Source organism: Quercus lobata, chromosome 10 (assembly GCF_001633185.2).
Source record: "Quercus lobata isolate SW786 chromosome 10, ValleyOak3.0 Primary Assembly, whole genome shotgun sequence".
Classification (NCBI taxonomy): domain Eukaryota; kingdom Viridiplantae; phylum Streptophyta; class Magnoliopsida; order Fagales; family Fagaceae; genus Quercus; species Quercus lobata.
In genome coordinates, this window is record NC_044913.1 from 13554392 (window position 1) to 13574049 (window position 19658).

A 19658-nucleotide genomic window follows, 5' to 3' on the forward strand; every position below is an offset into this window, starting at 1 on the left:
ACATGAATATGAAATCTTGTGTGAGAGGGTGCATCATTATTTTGGTGTGATCACCTTCCCTTCAATACAAACAATAATAACATATGCATAATTATAAAAATACATAAGATTACTGACACCAGATAGTAAATGCCCTTATCCTCAACGAATTTACCACACGATATTCTTTCTCTACATGATGAAGAAATGAAAATGATGAAGGGAAAGTTCACTAGGGAGGAAATGAACAGGGATAGCTCAAAGAGACAAAAATGTTGAGATATAAATGTAGAAGTCCTTTTGATAATAGAATTTCCTCTTTAGACACAAACGACAGAGAGGTATCAATATTTGAGGCTTGATGGAGGAATACTTAGCTCCAATACCTATCACTCATCTCCTTCAACACACATTGAGAAGCTTGTGTATACAAGAGAACTCTCAATGGGTTTATGCAGTCTTTTGGAGAATCTTACCTAGAAATTATCCTCCACCCAAGTAAGCATCACCACATTCAAAAGTGAGTTTTGTCTCTACCAGGAAGACAAAAACGATAATATGATCATGATTCCAAATTAATTACAAGGCTTTTTCATATTCTTTGCTTTTAAACCCTTGTGTATTTTTAACAGTTGGGGATTCCAAGGAGTAGCAAAAAACAGATCAAGAATAAATAAGAGGAACTGGTACTCAGTCAAAGTTACACTCTTCTCTCCTTTTTAGTTTGTGCACTTTCTTATGCAATATATAAGGCACTAAAGTAAAGCTTCACGGCCAATATGTTCAGGATGCTGGCATGGGAGGATAGCTTCTGCAACTTTGTTGAACCAATAGCTGACTTTGATTCTGGGACCGCCTCATATGTTCACAAAAACTTTGATCCTCAACTTGGACTGCAACCTGAGCTCTTTTTCAAGATGTCCCATGAAATTTACAACTTTGGAGAAGGGTAAGATTTAAACAACCATCGTGTGCATGTATATGTCTCACTTTGTTAGGATTTTCAAAATCAAACGAATTAAATTTTTTAAAAAGCCAATTTTCTCTTTGCAGTTTGATTGGACAAGTTGCTGCAGATAACAGTACTCATAGATGGTTTCACAAAGAATTCAGTGTTCAAGAACACAACTCATCTGCATGGAAAAGCATAGGAGACTGGGTGAGTTCTTCTTGATGCATGCCTTCTTGGATACTCAAAAGCTTTGATCCATCCATCGTTACTAAATGCATGAGACTATCTTGAACTGCATTTCTTTTTGTATCAGCCAAGGACATGGAAAGCTCAGTTTCAATCTGGTATAAAGGTTTGAGTACAACCATCACTTTTCCTCTATGTTATCTAGTAGTCACCTACTAACCTTCTTGGTACTCTTTTTGTGCATCGACGCAACATTTATCATCATAATCATCGTTATTGATATTTGCTGTGACGGTGTTGGTGTTCATGGAGTCCTTGGACTTACAGCTAATTATTGTACCTATTCGTCACACAAAATAAATAATGGCTAGGTTTGTACACTGTGTGGCGCAACCAGTTTTTTATTATATATATATATATATATATATATATATATATATTTTACACTACACTTACCGGCTACCAGGTAGTTTTCTCTCGTGCCTAACTGTACCTCACTTGTGGAGGGGTGAAAATCGGTCTATATAAGGTGTGGTGAACCGTAATGGTTCGATGTAGTTAGTTCGGTTATTCTTCAATTTTCTCTGAAACTAGACACAGTGTAGTCAACACCCTAAACCATATCATAGTCATTGAAAACCCAAATATTCCACACAAAAAAAGACAAACAAATTCACAATCTTTCTCTCAAAAACATCCCATTTCAAATCACAAAAAAAGTAAAAACAAATAATAAAGACAAAACCCAACCCATCAATATATTACTAAAAGCTGAAGCGTAGAGTTTAATTCTGCTGCTCCCACGTTGCGCCACATCAGCTGCCACGTCATTTTGTTATTTAAAAAAAATATTCTTCCTTCAATTTTTAAATGGTTCTTCTAATTTACAGCCCTATAAATCTCATCAATATAAATCCCAACCCACTACTTCAATATAAATTTGTATGATTAATCCAGCCCACCTTTTATATATTGATTTCCACTATGAAGCCCAACCCAAAGCCTTTTTAGTTCACCTTAAAGGAAAAAATAAACTAAAAAATAATAATGAGGCTTAAAGTGAGGATAATATTACGTTCAGGGTTTTGAAGATATGTAACATTCATGCCGGTTTGAAAAAAAAAAAAAAAACAAAAAAAGAAAAGGAAAGCTTAAAGGGAGGATTGGGTTTTAAATATGTAACGTAGAGGGGAGATTAAAGGGAGCAAAAAGGAAAACAAAAAAGGGAAGGAAATCAAAATTAAAAAAACGTTCATTCTTGAAATAGAAAAAACGTACATTCTTGAAGCAGGCCGGTTTGGAAGGAAAAAAAAAAAAAAAGGAAAGCTTAAATGGAGGATTGGGTTTTAAATATGTAACGTAGAGGGGAGATTAAAGGGAGCAAAAAGGAAAACAAAAATCCTCATTTCCCAACAATGGGATTATAAAAGCAAACGAAAAAAAAATTAGGAGATTTCTATTATTTGTTAGTGTTAATGTCGCAAACGCAATGCTTAATTTGTAAAAAAAAAAAAAAAAAAAAGGAAAGCTTAAAGGGAGGATTGGGTTTTAAATATGTAACGTAGAGGGAAGATTAAAGGGAGCAAAAAGGAAAACAAAAAAGGGAAGGAAATCAAAATTAAAAAAACGTTCATTCTTGAAATAGAAAAAACGTACATTCTTGAAGCAGGCCGGTTTGGAAGGAAAAGAAAAAAAAAAGGAAAGCTTAAATGGAGGATTGGGTTTTAAATATGTAACGTAGAGGGGAGATTAAAGGGAGCAAAAAGGAAAACAAAAAAGGGAAGGAAATCAAAATTAAAAAAACGTACATTCTTGAAATAAAAAAAACGTACATTCTTGAAGCAAGCCGGTTTGGAAGAAAAAAAAAAAAAGAAATAAAAGAAAAGGGAAGCGTTTAGGGTTTTGCTTCCAGGGTTTTGAAATATGTAACGTAAAGGGAAGCTTAAAGGGAAAAAGAAAAAGAAAAAGAAAACGTTGAAGTCTTCAGGTATTGCTTGAGAAGACAGAGAGTTTGAAAGCTACCCACCATCTTGCTCTATTGTTTCTCAGTAACGGTTGCCTATCTGATTTCCTTCCTCCCTTTATTCCTTTCCACGTGGTTTATAAATGTTGACAGAACCTCCCTGCTTTGGTTGAGGTATCTCTACATCTCAATTCTTTTTTTGGGTGCAAAACTTTTATTCTCTGTTTCAATTTTTTTTTTTTTTGGATGCAAAACTTTTATGCTCTATTTATATTGATATGAGATGCTTTTATTTTATTTTATTTTATTTTTTATTTGTTTTTGTGTTTATATTATTTGAGCATCCTTGGCATGCCATTGATGTGCTTGTAAGATTGCCTGAATGTCATTTCAATAGTGCTATAATTTTACTGCCCAAAAAAGTATTTTATTTTATCTTAGTTTATTTGGAAACAGACAGGCTTATCAGCAGTTCATCTGTGGCGGCTGGGAATGGTGTCAGTGTCACACCTATTGGACATGTGGTGCTTTGTTTTGCGAAGGAAGTCAAAATTACTACTCCACCGAGTTATTCTTCTATAGAATGTACAAGGTCTACCTACTACTACAAACTTTTCTTAACAGACGATCCTGCTGAGTGCTGAGAAAGAATCTAGGAGATTTCACTCCATGGCAGCAAAAGTAAATAAACATATTACAACACTAAAATGTTATTATTGTTATATATTTTGAATTAGTATCTTATTGACTTACAATTTTTTTATATTTTTAAGGTCCATGTCATAATTTATATTATATTTTTCCTTCAATTTTGAATTTATAATATTTTATATTATACTTGGAAATGAGGCAAAATTTTGGTTCAGTTACTGTGGCGTTATAGCATCTTCAACAGCCATGCTTGAGGCTCTTCCTCTTCATTTTCTACATACCTCACTTGAAGCTTTGTAGAAAATCCAACTGCTACAGCGGCTCTCTAAATCCAGAAAGCCACTGTAGCTCTCCAAGGCATTATATTATATTTTCCTTCAATAATACACAGCTTTTTGACTCTTAGAGAGCTAAATTTAACCCATGGTATTTTTCTCTGGCTTTCTTATTCATATCTCCAACAAACACATGCCTCTCGGATATACCCAAACCAACAATCTAACCCAACCTAGCTAGCCCTGAGCTCCAATGTTGCTCTATCTCCAGTCCCAACATTATATACTAAAAGTTGATGGCCGGCAGAGCAAAAGCCACCTGAACATATGAATAAGTTGAGTAAAAACAGAACCACCTGAATATATGAATAAGTTGATGTACACAATTACATGTCATTAATCCCACAACCATACCATTTAACATTTATTAAAAACAATGGCAGAAAGTATATTCAACTTCATAGCATGGGATAGGAAACATTATGAGGAAGTAGCTAAGGGCGATCATGCTATTGTGAGGCAGACAATGATGAATGTAAACACAAACAGAAGCAACCAGAACTGGGAACAGGAGTATCTAAAGGCTGTTCCCATATCAAATTAAAACAAGGATACTTGGGGAAGAAAATAACAATAAAGAGACCATATTCATTCCTCCATGCATACAATTTGTAGCATCTGGGTTTTTCTCCTGCTTATACATTAGTTCGGAGCCCAACTTTCAATTGGATCACTGATTCAGGCTTTTGGCTGCATATTATATCAGATACAAATCAAGTATAAGTTGGCTTCCCCACTAAGCTGATAAAACAGACTTTTTCTGAACTAGGTGGATCAATTTTCAAGGCACAATCCATTATTAAAATGATAGTTTAAAATAATAATGATTAACTAATAAGTCATAAATTCTCAATGATGAAACAGAACAAATCTAGCATGGCAAAAAGCTCATGCCCATATTCAAATAAACTCAACTCAGCCTTACACCCAACTAATTGGAGTTGGATCCTCTTATGCCACTTGGCCCTATCTAGAACCATTTCCCTATTTCCCTGTCATATTTGGCCTCCCTTTAGCCTTCACTACTCCTTCCATTTTTTCACATTGGCGCATCCACTGGCCTACGTTGCACATGTTCAAACCATTAAAACGACTCTTCCTCTTTTTATGCTCAATTGGTGCTATCACTACTTTCTCACAAATAACTTTTCTTTAATCAGTAAATGGAAACTTTATTCAAAATAAAACAAAGGTACAGCAAAAGAAAACAGTTACCCAGACACACAGGGAGTGTACCAAAGCATTAAACAAAACTACATAAATCTAAAAAAAAATCCAACAAAAAAATATGGGAAGACAACTCAAATTAGTTATCCACTCAAACAAAGATAAGATGAAGATGTGCTTCAACTCAATGATAAGAAAAATGGAAAAAATAAAATATGCAAAAAAAAAAAACCAATGACAATTGAACAGTCAAACATAATTTACAGGATTTAGGACTTATAGAGAAGGGTATATGGAAAGCTTCTATTCAAAAATAAAACCCAAATAATTAATTATAAATAATTGCAAATAATTTCAACAATCGCTCATCCATACAACAATCAAAACACTATAAATTACAGAACAAAACAACCAAAAAATACACACCAAAAATACCATAAAAATACACTCACCACAATCACAAAAATGAGCATGCAACATGAATTACCAACAGATTTATTGCTCGAAATATTTTCCAATGTTGGAAGACAATCACCAAAATTTTTAGGCAACATCAAAATCAGGTACACAACTTTAAATTCAAATCTCATGTTTGTTACTTTCATATGAACTCGCCACTTTTTCCCTACTAATCACAACCAATCACATCCATAATTGTGCCACAAAATATTGAAATCTTATATTTCGTCTTTTTATTAACTTTTTACTATGACATAGTGCACAATTCTGTAGTCATCGTTATATTTCTAAAACGTAAAATATTTATAGTTTCATCAATCAAATATTACAATTAAAAAATAATTACAAAATTTACACTCCCTACGGGTTGAATAGATGTAGAGTTTTTCTTTATCACTATGGCCCTTCACATTAAACTTCCCTACGTTACATAGATGGTGTATTCCAAAATCATGACATGAATGATGTTACATATATATATATATATATAGATATATTTTCTTCCTCATTACAATGTATATATCTATATATATATATATACATACATTTTCTTTCTCATAACAATGTTGGTCTTTATATCACAACTTCAAATTTCCTCTTTTCATTAACTTTTTACTGTGAAGTACTGCGCAATTCTATAAACATTGTTCTATTTCTAAAACAAAAATTATTTTTAACTTCAATAAAATATTGCAATTGTGATAATAATAATGTTCAAGTATAATTCTTAATATAGGATTATTGTCATGTTTTGTCACCAATTCATTTTTTCTAGCGCATTAGTTTCTTAATTTTTTTTTCCATTTTTCTTTACAACAGCTGCAAGCGATTCAATCACCTAACCAAAAGGAAAAAAGTTCTTCACCACATCAATCTAACTGGACTACTCCAAAATCCATTATTCCTTCGAAACGATGAAGAAAAACTCATTCATCAATGCTTTAGGGCTGGAAACAAACAAGCACTATTTTGGGTCGGAGCTCACAAATATTTTGTACAAGATCAAACTAAAGTGGGAAAACAAATCCTTCTTCAAGCAAACATAGAAGGAGACAAAAATGCAAAGTATGGATTGGCAATTGCGTTGTTATGCGGATCAAATGATGAAGGAATACAATTACTATTGTCAATTCTAAACCAACCAGATGGAAAACAATTGCTACAAAACTATCGATAAATCCTTCGACATACAGTTTTTGGAACAAAATCATTTCGCATCCCAAAAAACCAAGCATGCAAGAAAAATGGAGTGGGTCATTGGGATCGTGAATGCCCTTACCCATATGGAAATGAAGAATTACATGTAACATGCATAATGTGCTCAATTGACTTGGAAATGTACAAATTAGCCAACCGAGTTTGGTAGAAATTATGTTTCCAAAAACCATAATACAATAAAATTTCCTCATCCTATTTATAATACTAATCTCTATCTTTAAAGGAATACATCTTTTTTTTAAAAAAATTTAATTAAAAACACTTGAAACAACTTAATTACAGTCCTCTAAAGTTTTCACCTACCATGACGCTAACTTTGAATTTATAAAATTCTTTCTAACTAATTTTAAGTTAATTAAAATTTCCTAACTTGGGAAGACGGATGATCAACTCTTGATTGACTACAAGGCCAACTATAGTTCTATCCTTTCCACATCTAATTCCAAGACAATACCTTCTATCATGAATCCTACAGTATATTGTTTATACATATATAACACGATCATTAAAAAAATAATCACGCGCAACGCGCGGGTCCGCGACTAGTAAAAAATAAAAACAAAACAGTTGAAAATAGAATACACAAATGAACCTGTTAGAAAGCATTGCAAGGAGGAGCATAGTAGGGATTGAGTATCAAAACCATTTATAGAAAATTTTAATTAAAAATAGTTGTGACAAAGAGGACAGAGGAGAACGGGAAACTTTGAGAATGGCATCTAGCAATAGAGGATTGTGGGAGCAAACGATGGAAGTTAAGAGAGAGAGAGAGAGAGAGAGAGAGAGAGAGAGAGAGAGAGAGAGAGAGAGAGAGAGAGAGAGAAGAGGGGGAGACTTGTTTTAGGGAGGCTAACAAGAGAGAGGGTGAATGTCTGACATGACCTAAATAAATCTAACCTAATGGTTCAAATTGAAACGACTTTGTATAAAGCTTAGTGGCTTATATGTTAAAATGAAGTTGTATGATTTTATTTATTTATTTTTATAATAATCTGATACTAAAACAACATCATTTTAGACTTGATGTTAATATCAAGTCCAAAATGACATAGTTTAATTAAGCAATAGCTTTTCTTTTATATAGATAACAAAACCTTGAGGTGTTACATATATTTAAAAATAATTATAGGTAGTTTTTTAAACTGAAATCTCGAACAACATTTTTTTATAGGTTCTTTTTAAAGTGTAAGAACAGCAACTGCTAATCATGTTGGCTGTCTTTGGTACCTCCAAAATACCGCCGACCACCACGCCAGACACCTATAGTAGAGCCCTGAAGTGGCTGGTTTGGATTGGCACCAGCTGGTTTTGTTAGTGCCGGTCGGGTCTTGAACAGGCCTAATAGCGTATGTTGATATGAAAATAATAATAATAATTAAAAAAAAAAAAAAAAAAGGCAAGTCCCGTGTTCATGAAAGAATTTGGAGGTTCATGAAATGAAATACACGGTAGAATGTTCATTCCAACATATTATATTTGCGAGTTTGCCTCTTACAGATTCTCAGAGAGAGAGAGAGAGAGAGAGAGAGATACTTGTTACTACAATTAAGTGCAACTAATGTCCCGTGTGTGTTTGTTTCTTAAAAAAAAAAATCATGGGCTTGTGATGGTCTTAGTAGTTCCATTCACCAGGAAATGGAACTATTTAATGGTTTCGATTAATAATACACATTTTAAGATGTGCACCAAGTTAGTGTCACGTAAATGAAATAAAATCTTAAAAATGGAAACCATATTTACGCACAAGAAAATATTTGAAATATTAATTCATATGACCCTTTCCATAAATGTTGCAGACAATCTCTCTAATTGCAGTAAAAGAAGGTGTTCTTCAATTGGGAGCTGTTAACAAGGTTCTCATTCCCTCCAACTAGCTAGATATGTCTGTACACTCACTCAACATACATCAATATCCATCATCTCTCTCATTCATGGCATTTCAGGTAGCAGAAGACCCCAGCTACGTTGCTCAAGTACAAAATATATTCAGTTATTTTCATGGTGTCCCTGGTTTCCTCCTACCTCACCCAGCATCATCATCACCAACAACACCATTCAAGCTTCACGAGTTCAACCATTGGAGTCCACATTACACTTCACCTTCTCATACAGTTCACTCTTCCTTATCAACAATGGAACATCTCTATAATATTAACTTCAATCAACAGCTGATGATTACTCCTTCAATGAGCAGCCTCGAGGCGCTCCTCTCGAAACTCCCTTCTGTAGTGCCAACACCATCCCCACCTTTGCTTCATGACTTGCATGATTATTCACCACTTGAGTTTTCTATCCCCTCACAAACCACTGGAGCTGGTTGGAGCTGGAAGGAAGTAGATAGACAGAAGGGAATGAATGAAGAGAAAGAACACGTGTGGGATTAGAAGTTTCATGTATTAGATAGCAGAAGACTGAAACGTAAGTTTTCATGATTAAGTTGATATTAATTACTCTTAATTTTTCCATCTTTACTTTTTGAGTCCAAATGGAAGTGGAAAATTTCTCACCTTGTGTCAAACTATTAGCAGTTTAGCATAATTTTCATGGAAGAATCGGTAGAAAACAAGATAAAGATATTGCGTCCAACTTGGTTAAACATACATGAACTATAAGCTAGGAAAAATTTGGCTGCTAGAACAGTATTTGATTTTCCTTTGAGAACAACTAATTATTTAGTTTTTTGCTGAAAGTTTTTTTTTTTGTTATTGTTGAAAATACTATTTATAAAGTTAAAAGTTAAATAAAATAAATTGATTGATTTTTTATTGAAAATAATGTAGCAAAAAAAAAATATAAAAAAATAGAGTGAGACACACAAATAGTTAATTGACCTAACTTTTAAACAAAAATTATAAAGTGAGACCCACAAATAGTTAATTGGACATAACTTTTTGAACATAAACATAAAACTGGGACCCACAAATAGATCCAAAACTGGTTGAACAATAAGCTGTAGAAAAAAAAAATAAAAAAGGAAGCTTCATTATTACAAGACCTTATTAGAATCCATAAATGGTAGGGGAAAATAAAAGCAAAAAACTAACTTTTTTTTTTTTTTTTTTTGGTCTCCCAAGGTGTCCCCAGGTTTTTATCCTAAGACTAATCCTTCAAAGTACTGTCGGGCGTTAAGGTGGCAACCTCTCCCAAGAAAATTTGTTGCATCCACAAGGACAACTTTTTACCGTCTTACAATCGCTAGAGCAATTACCTTTAAGTTTTCAATGTGAGCCAATTATGTCAAGATGCTTCTAATTATACTCTAATTTTTGTTAATAATATTTACATGCAAATTTATGTATTTAAATTTAGAAAATATAAATAAATTTGAATTCAATGTACTCCAATTTTATGTTAAGATGCTTCCAATTATACTCTAATTTTGTGCAAATTCATACATCTAATTCGAATTTATTACACTTCTATGTATACTAAAAGGTTTTATATATATATTACACTTCTGTTTTTTTTTTTTAATAACTAGAGTACACTCTTAGCACTTAAAGTTTTGGGTTGTTTTCAATTAAGGGTTTAAATGAAAACTACATCATAAAAATAAAGAGTCAAAATGAAAATTTAGAAACATAAAGAGCTAAAATGAAAATAATCTCAAACTTAAAGGGCCGAAAATATACTTTTTTTTTTCTTCTTCTTCTTTTCTTCGTTTTTGATAAATTCAATAATTTCAATTTTGGGGGGGGGGGGGGGATTTAAATCCTAGATATTTCCTAACATCTTTGTTGGAAACACTAGGAGATATAATTAAGTTGAACAATTAAGCTCTTGGCCATAAGCTTTTTTTTTTTTTATAGGGGGCCATAAGCTAGTTAATATGGAAGGAATTGTGTTTCTTAGGTAAATGAAAATCCACCCAAGGAACTTTTAATGTAACATCTACAAAGAACAAGGAAAACACAAATAAATTCATCAAAGGGTAGATGATGTATGCAAGAATAATATCTTGTAATTTATGCTACTATGATAATGCCCAAATAGGAAAACCACTTTGATCGCACCTTTTACCATTTTCATTCTTCCTATAGTTCATCAAAGAGTAGATAATGTATGCAAGAGTATATATCTTCCTATATATAGCAAAATCTAGAATTTATTGCAGCGACTTTGATTTTCTGCCAATTATTGTGTAAAACCTAGTGCCCATGTTTAAGAGTTTATGCATAATGTCAAGATTAGAATTAAGCATTGGAGAAAGGAGAATGGATAAAGTAGCTACTTAATCCATTGTGGTATGATTAAATCAATGCAGATTTTAAGAGTAGGCTACTTCAAAATTTCTTTAATTAGGGGTCAATTCCTTATTTAGCTTATTCTTCATAAGATTGATAAGCTAAACGAGTTTAACTAAAATTTAGTTTCATATCTAAAACTAAACTTTCTATTTTTGCAGGGCATATCTAAAACTAAACTTACATAGCCAAATTAACCTGAAACGTACGTCATGTGTCTTTATCATGCACATAATTATCTGTTTGTTTTATTCACTTATTTTTAGAAACAACTAAGTTGGTGGTTAATTTGTGTTATCGGCAAAACCAATATAGTTAGGTTGGGTTTGAGTTGAGTAAACCCGAAAATTAGTTCAACTCATGCATAGCCTGCTTCGAGCATATTCGAGGAGGAAGGAATAACTAAATTTATCTTGAAATTATATCAAAGAAAATTCGTTATAGGACTGCATGAACCACAGAAATGCATGTTTACCACTTTCTAATTAACAGAGATAAAGCTGAACTAGATAGAATCAATGTGTACTACATTAAAAGTTACAACAACAAATAAACTAATTAAATTGGTTTTAAAGAGCTTGTTACTTATTATCTCATCGAGTAAATCATGGTGTACTGCAACACTCAATACATATTATCTCATAATGATCATGCTTTGTTGAGCTGAATCCATTTTTTCCCTTTTTAACTAGAAATGAATAACTTGGTGGGCAGATTAGCACCCTAGGAAAAAAGATTTCCCTATCTCAATACATGAACATGTTTGAGCTCATTCTCTTGGGCCAAGATAAACTTACATTGCCATTTTTAAACTCAATCCTTTAAGGTGATTAAGAATAAGAATTGTAGAGAAATGGCCTCACTAACAGACCATAAAAGAAGAAGATAAAATTATTGAAAACTAAAATGTTGTGCTGAAGTTGTTTTTTCCAAACCGATAGAAAGATTAGTGTCACACTATACGTTTTTAGACCCCTTAAAACACAATTGGATTAACTTAGTTAATTAGCCAAGTGATTACTTAGTCCAAATTTCAGATCTAGGTTAACACAATCATATAATCATATCAATGTAAAGTGCGGAATATAAAGAATACAAAGATATGATGACCCAGGAAACCACACCGGTAAAAATCTAGGGAAGATTTAACCTAGCTATCCTCAAGGTAAACTTGAATCCAATATGAAAGATTCGAAGTTTTACAATAGCGATTTAGACCACTAACATCCTATTGCTACCCACCAGTAGAAAACTTACTGACACGACCACGTGACAGCTCCAAGACTATGGACTCCTTCTTTCTTGGATTCTCCAGCAAGTACAAGCACTCTCGCATGTGTATCTTTAAGCTCTTTAGTGCAGCAACTGAATGATCATCAAGCTCTCAATGAAATCTCTTTCTTGATAATCCTAAGCATGTGTGAAGGCAACCACCTCTCAGATCTCACAAGAGATTCACACACACAGCAAATAAAGCCACATAAAAAACGTGGCTAGGGTTTCCCTTTTATATTTAGGGAAAAACATAAAACTCTACACGTCATATGGGCTTAGGGCTGAGCTGGAAATTTTGCAGAAAAAACATTTTGCACGACTTTCAATCGATCGAGTCTAATTCTCGATCGATCAAGCCAGACCGAATTGCACATTAAATTCTGCAGCAGTTCGATTCCAACTTTACATAAAACACATTGAGCAAGACTAAAACAAGACTAAAAACCTGTTTTGATTATGGTTTGCCAACAATACAAATTAGAGTTTTAATACATTAGTTCCTAAGTACTTAGAACCTAACAAACCCCCCCCCCCTCTTTGGCAATTCGTGACAAAACACAAACACAATACTCAAAGTTACAAGTAAAAACCCTTTACAAAAATAATGCCCATTACAAAATAATCCAACCTAACTACTATTCATCAGTTGCAAGTGTAGACAGCAGCACGACTAAATCAACGCATGTGTGGAAAATACAAGTAAAATAAAAATAAATTCTTGATTTCACAAAACATAAAACAAAGACATATATCATGAATAACTCATAAATATGAATCAATGAGTAGTGAAACAAGAAACACAGATAACAATGTATCTCCCCATAACATGAATAGCCTAAAAACAATACATCAAGAGTCAAAAAGGATACATACACAGTGAAGCACCTAGATACAATCTAAACTCCACAAGCTCCAACAAACAAAATCTCTCCCCCTAACTACAAAAATCCTTTACAAGTGTCCAAAAGTACTCCCCATTTTTGTGACGGAATGCCAAAAGGCAATTAGAATCTATCATCAAAAGGAGGTGGCGAAGGCGAACGTCTAAGATACGCCCAATTTGCTCTCAAAGCACGGAGCTCATCAAGCATGTCCACCAAAATCTGACCATGAGCTGCTTGAACAGTCATGACAATCTCCAAAGTACAACGAATGTCAAAGTCATACGAAGTAGATGGTGGAGGAATAGCAGCAGCAGCAGCACCAACATGATCAACAGACGCCTCACCAGAAGTAGTACCTGTGGAAGAAAGAGGGGGTACGGTACCAGAAGGCTCAACTCGAGGGCGTTTAAAGCTCTCTCTCATCTGAGCAACCTTCTGCCTAAGAAAAGTGGCACTTATGGGAGCAATAATGTGTACGGGCTCAAAAGCGGGGAAGTTATCTAAACCTAAAAACAACAAAATCCTATGAATGAAAACAAGATGAAAAAGAGCATGAGCGGTAGAGGAACTCCTATGAACTTCGTTCAAAGAACGAAGAAACAAATGAGGAAAACTAATATGAGCATCCGTAACAAGAGCATACAAAATTGCACATCGCTCCAAAGGAATGGTGTGCAGATGAGAGATAGGCCACAAGGAATGACATGCTATCCTAAAGAAAAGATAGGTAGTCTCAGTGAGCTCAGCAGAAATGATCCGAGGATCAAAACCCCATCGGATAGAAGTACCAGTGATGTAAGACATGATGTCGTCTAGGGGAGAAAACTCATCTTAAGGGTAAACAGGATGCCAGACCACAGGTACCCCAAGAGCATCAGCCACTACACTAGGAGTAATGGTGAACTCTACACCTCGTATCCAACTCTTGACTAAAGTGTTGGAATCATAGACGTAGATAAAGAGGTTCGAGTAGAACTCTCTAATCAGGGTAGCTGGAGGAGGATAATCAATATCCAAAAGTGGCAACTAGCCCTGACGCTCAAAGTTTGCGCTAATGGCAGGTTCTAGCTCATCTAACAAAACCTTATGCTCAGCCCAAATCTTTCTCTTAAGGTTTAGTGTCTCATACAACTCTTGGCTTTTCTCACTCCGAAACAAAGTTCTCACAGAGGAAGGAGCAGAAGAAGAGGGGGATGTCCTATGGGCTCTAGTCTTCCTAGGCATGGTGTTAGGGTAAAGACAAAGACACAAGGGAGAGAACAAAAAAAAAAAAAAAAACCAAGGGCAGATTGCAAGTTAGCACAAAAAAAATATAGAAATAACAATCTATATGATGTATGAACAGATAAATGTCATGATGCATGCTCTAATGCAGTGACAACAAGTTCAATTTAAGTTTAGAATCACAAAATTGGCTTGAGCATAGAGTTTATAACAAAAACCCCAAAATTTTGAAAAACCACTTGTTCAATTTGTACTAAATTGACCAATTGATCATCACACAAGTTAGAAAACAGTTTATAATGATCAAATTAATCAATCCAATAAGCCAATCTCATCAATTAAACTCAATTTGAATAAAATCCCCAAATCGGGTAGTTTCAAGCATAGAATTTTGAATTTCTCACAATACATCAAATTGATCAAATTAAATACCAAAGATCGTGTTTATAACATCCCCCAACAAAAACCCATTGATCAATTGTGAAAGAAAAGGCTTAATTCATCAAAAACCCCAAAAATTTCATAGGTTCAAAATTTCCCAAATAATGCATGATTTGATGCATGAAAAGTGAAAATAAATGCAAAAGGAAGGGTATAAAGGTGTTGCCAGCCTTGGGAGAGAAAAACCTTACAAAAAGAATGGTGGAAAACGACAAAAAATCAGATTGGAGCCTTTACCGAGTTGTATAGAGAGAGAAAAAAGTTGAAAAACTTTTGAAAAAGTGCGTTTGAACACGTGAAAATCAGTTAAAAAAAAAAATTATCTACACAATTTTCAATCGATCGAAAAATAGATTCGATCGGTCGAAAATGCTTCGATTGATCCAACACTAATCGAGCATCAATTGAAACAAACAGAGACTCACGAACATTTTTAATCGCAATTTTGATCGATCGAAAAACAATTTTGATCAGTCAAAATTCTAGAAAAATCAGTTTTTTTTTTTTTTGAAAAACAAAGCAAAATAATGTAGAAGCTCCTCAAAGCATTGAATTTTATGAATCACATGCATGAGTATGAGATGAAATGCTTTTCAAAAACACATGTTTTGAACCCAGTTTTTCCAAAATTAAGATTTTCAATCCATTCTCTTAAAATCTCAAACATCAAATATGTTTTGCATAAAATTCAAGGAATTTTCAAACTTGGTTGGTTAAACCAAAAACACACACAATAACATGTAAAAAGTTTAGCAAAGAGTAACTTGTGCAGTGTGTGCAACTAGCAAAAGCTTGAGATACAAGTGAGGTGATATGTGAATAGAAATCAAATACAAAGTCAACAAAATTCGTCACATAGAGTTTGAAAGAGACTATCACCTAAAGAGTTACATTATATAATTCCCACATCTTTTAGATCATAAACTTGCAATCATGTAAGTTTTTTTATTTGCCTCATATTGTACACACAAGTTTTAATTTAGCAGAAACTTATTAAAATAGTTAGGATAATGTACACACCAATTTTAAGCAATTTAATCGAGGCTACACCTTATTTTCTTTTTGTGCATGTGCTATACTTTTTTGAGCACAAAATCTTACGATATGCACTAAGATGTTCATGATTGGCTAGTGAACAGTGGTGAGATGGTTATTTATGCCTTTCTCCAAAGGTTCAAGTTTGACAGTCAAAAACATGTGACTTCAAGATCAAGACAAGGTGATCAAAAACTATAAACATTTTTCCCACACAACATGCACTTCAAAGCTTCAACTAGTAAAATGCAATAAATAAGCTCATCTAAGCTAAACAAGGTACAAAGACATGTTATGTGAAAATAAATTGACCAACCTTGTTTTTAAAAACAAAAAAGATAATACAAAAACATAATTTGCTTCATTTTTCCTTTTTTTTATTTATTTATTTGAAAAAAAAAAAAAAAAAAACATCATAGAATGAAATGTATGAATGCAATGCAATGCAAATCTTAGAAACAAAGAAAACAAAAACCAAAGAACAATGGTCACAAAGAGTAGAGCAAAGAACCTCAAGGACCAAGAAAGCCAAAGATGACTAGGGACACCGAATCACACCAATTACTTAACGAAGTGTCTCAAACTTACTTCTATCAAAAGGTTTGGTGAAGATGTCAGAATTTTGACGTTCAGTAGGGATATACTCAAGAACCACAATTTTCCTTTTAACCAAGTCCCTTATAAAGTAATATCTAATCTCTATGTGTTTAGTCTTTAGAATGCTGAACAGGGTTCTTAGAAATATCTATAGCACTAGAATTATCACAATAAACAACCATGGTGTCTTGTGCTATCCCATAATCACTCAAAAGCTTTTTCATCCAAAAAAGCTATGAACAACAACTTCCAGTAGCAATATATTCTGCCTCTACAGTAGACAAAGATATAGAATTTTGCTTTTTACTCATCTAAGCAATAAGATTGGCTCCTACATAAAAACACCCACCAGTGGTACTTTTTCTGTCATCGGTATTGCCGGCCCAATCAAAATCAGAGAATCTAGCAAGAGACAAATTTAACTCTTTGCTATAAAAAAAATCCATAATCACAAGTTCCACCAACATATTTTATGATTTGTTTAACAACATTTAGATGAGAAACCTTAGGATTAGATTGAAATCTAGAACAAACACCCACACTATCCAAATACCAAAGACAAGAATCACGTGCTTTTAAGGCAGTTAAAGCGGTATAACACAAATAATTATCATCACATGTGATTAGACCAAGATGCTCAAGGAAAGATTTAGCAAAAGCAACAAGAGACAAAAACAACAAGTAGGCAAGTTGACATATAAGCAAAAAGATTTTCCAAGAATCCATGACAACAGGGGTCAAGGATCAGCTCAGAGATCAAAAGATCTACAACAAGAGAGCTACCAGTTCTAATACCACTTGTACGTTTTTAGACCTTTTAAAACACAATTGGATTAACCTAGTTAATTAGCCAGGTGATTACTTAGTCCAAATTTCAGATCTAGGTTAACACAATCATATAATCATATCAATGTAAAGTGTGGAATATAAAGAACACAAAAATATGATGACCCAGGAAATCACACTAGTAAAAATCTAGGGAGGATTTAACCTAGCTATCCTCAAGGTAAACTTGAATCCAATATGAAAGAATCGAAGTTTTACAATAGCGACTTAGACCACTAACATCCTATTGCTAACCACCAGTAGAAAACTTACTGACCCAACCACGTGACAGCTCCGAGACCACAAACTCCTTCTTTCTTGGATTTTCCAACAAATACAAGCACTCCCGCATGTGTATCTTTAAACTCTTTAGTGCAGCAATTGAATGATCATCAAGCTCTCAATGAAATCTCCTTCTGGATAATCCTAAGCATGTGTGAAGGCAACTACCTCTCAGATCTCACAAGAGATTCACACACACAACAAATAGAGCCACATGAAAAACGTGCCTAGGGTTTCCCTTTTATATCTAGGGCAAAACATAAAACCCTACACGTTATATGGACTTAGGGCTGAGTTGGAAATTTTGCAAAAAAAATATTTTGCACGACTTTTGATCGGTTGAATCTAATTCTCGATCGATCAAGCCAAACCGAATTGCATAATGAATTCTGTAGAAGCTCGATTCCAACTTTACATAAAACACATACTTTGAGCAAGACTAAAACAAGACTAAAAACTTGTTTTTGATTATGACCGAATTGCACAATGAATTTTGTAGAAACTCGATTCCAACTTTACATAAAACACATACTTTGAGTAAGACTAAAACAAAACTAAAAACTTGTTTTTGATTATGATTTGCCAACAATACAAATTAGAGTTTTAATACATTAGTTCCTAAGTACTTAAAACCTAACACACACGACTCACAAGCTTCATCCATTTCTTTGTTGCAATTTATGAAATACTGTCTTATATGCACACAATGATCAATAGAGTTGTATCATGATCATTCAAATCTTGTCAGCCATTTAATCGATTCGATCTTCATGTATTGTGGGGGACCAAATTAATAATCTCAGTTCCATGCATGTGATCACGGAAAGACAGGTGCCAGAATTCGAGGATTCCGAGGACAGATATATTGTCATGATCTCAGAAAAACTAGTGGCTAATAATCATATATACGCATTCAAAAGCTGCCATACACGTGAGTAGTCCCTTCCAAACCGATTCAAAAATTGACTTCTTTCGGATAGGAACAAATAACTGGGCCGCTGCTAGACTCATGTTACATTTCTCTCCACAAAATCAAACCCATAGCCAGTTAGGCTATCACATGGCTACTTTCAATTTTTACCTGATCAATCTTACTTACTTTGTATATAAAAAACCCTTAACTCACTTCCATTCCCTATAGTCTATTTCTCTTGATGTGGGTGTGTACGTGCATGAGATTTTATTGAAATTGTTGAGCTTGCTGATCATCAGAGTTATAATGGGTTTAGCTCCAAGGAGGTATTTATGTAACCAAAGAATGAGTTTGAGGAGGAGAAGAAGGCAAAGGTTAGTTCGAATTAAAGTCCAAAAGCTCAAGAGCATTGTGCCTGGTGGGCATGGTCTTCAGCTCGATAGACTTTTTGTTCATACAGCTAGCTACATTCTGCGTTTGAGGCTGCAAGTTTATGTATTGAAATCTATTCTCGGATTGCACTAGCAAAAATGACTTCTTTGTCAGAGTATTTGAAGCTATCTTTTTATTGTCTTTGCATTATTATCTTGCATAATAATGTTTTCTTTTTTCTTCTATTGTTACTCAAATCTCAATATTGCTAGCTATTGTATCGAATCTATCGATCAAGATGGAAGTTCTTTATTGTTTTATTGGTGCTTTAGTTCTTTTCTTAGCGGGTGCATGGTACATTGTTGCTGGAATAGTATCTTTATTTGATTGTGAAATCTTAATCAAAATTATTGTACACATTTGATTTTGAAGCAATTTATATATTTACTAGGAGGTCTTCGTCTTTTTCTACTATCCCACGAATGTGATGGTTCCTTTGTCAACTTGAAATTCCTTCTCTTTGGAGAGAAGTGTATGTTTTTTCATGAATGATCACTCAAAGACTTGTTTGGTACACTATAATTAATATACCTTGTAAACCTGTAACGGATTGAATAACTATTCTCTTAATTGTTTAGTTGTATATTTTTTTTTAT

The 19658-nt window shown here is 33.7% G+C and overlaps 1 protein-coding gene across 2 annotated transcripts; it reads left to right on the plus strand.

Annotated features, from left to right (window-relative positions):
* The first annotated feature begins 304 nt into the window (after nucleotides 1–304).
* On the plus strand, nucleotides 305–18703 carry LOC115965588 (protein RICE SALT SENSITIVE 3-like). Of its 2 annotated transcripts, XM_031084846.1 has the most exons (8): nucleotides 305–477; nucleotides 612–665; nucleotides 767–928; nucleotides 1033–1138; nucleotides 1245–1283; nucleotides 8707–8763; nucleotides 8854–9328; nucleotides 18549–18703. In XM_031084846.1, the coding sequence occupies exons 1-7, from the start codon at nucleotides 341–343 to the stop codon at nucleotides 9292–9294; spliced, it is 996 nt and encodes a 331-aa protein (XP_030940706.1). In that variant the 5' UTR covers nucleotides 305–340; the 3' UTR covers nucleotides 9295–9328; nucleotides 18549–18703. The 2 variants fall into 2 exon arrangements, with proteins under 2 accessions (XP_030940706.1, XP_030940705.1); XM_031084845.1 differs by lacking the exon at nucleotides 18549–18703 and having other exon boundaries at nucleotides 8854–9437.
* The last annotated feature ends 955 nt before the right edge of the window (nucleotides 18704–19658 follow it).

Excerpts from the sequence above, each read along its gene's own strand:
- LOC115965588 (XM_031084846.1), top strand. The coding sequence starts at position 341 with ATGGAGGAATACTTAGCTCCAATACCTATCACTCATCTCCTTCAACAC. Across the intron at positions 929-1,032 it reads ATTTACAACTTTGGAGAAGG|TTTGATTGGACAAGTTGCTG; the intron begins GTAAGATTTAAA and ends TTCTCTTTGCAG. Across the intron at positions 8,764-8,853 it reads AATTGGGAGCTGTTAACAAG|GTAGCAGAAGACCCCAGCTA; the intron begins GTTCTCATTCCC and ends ATGGCATTTCAG.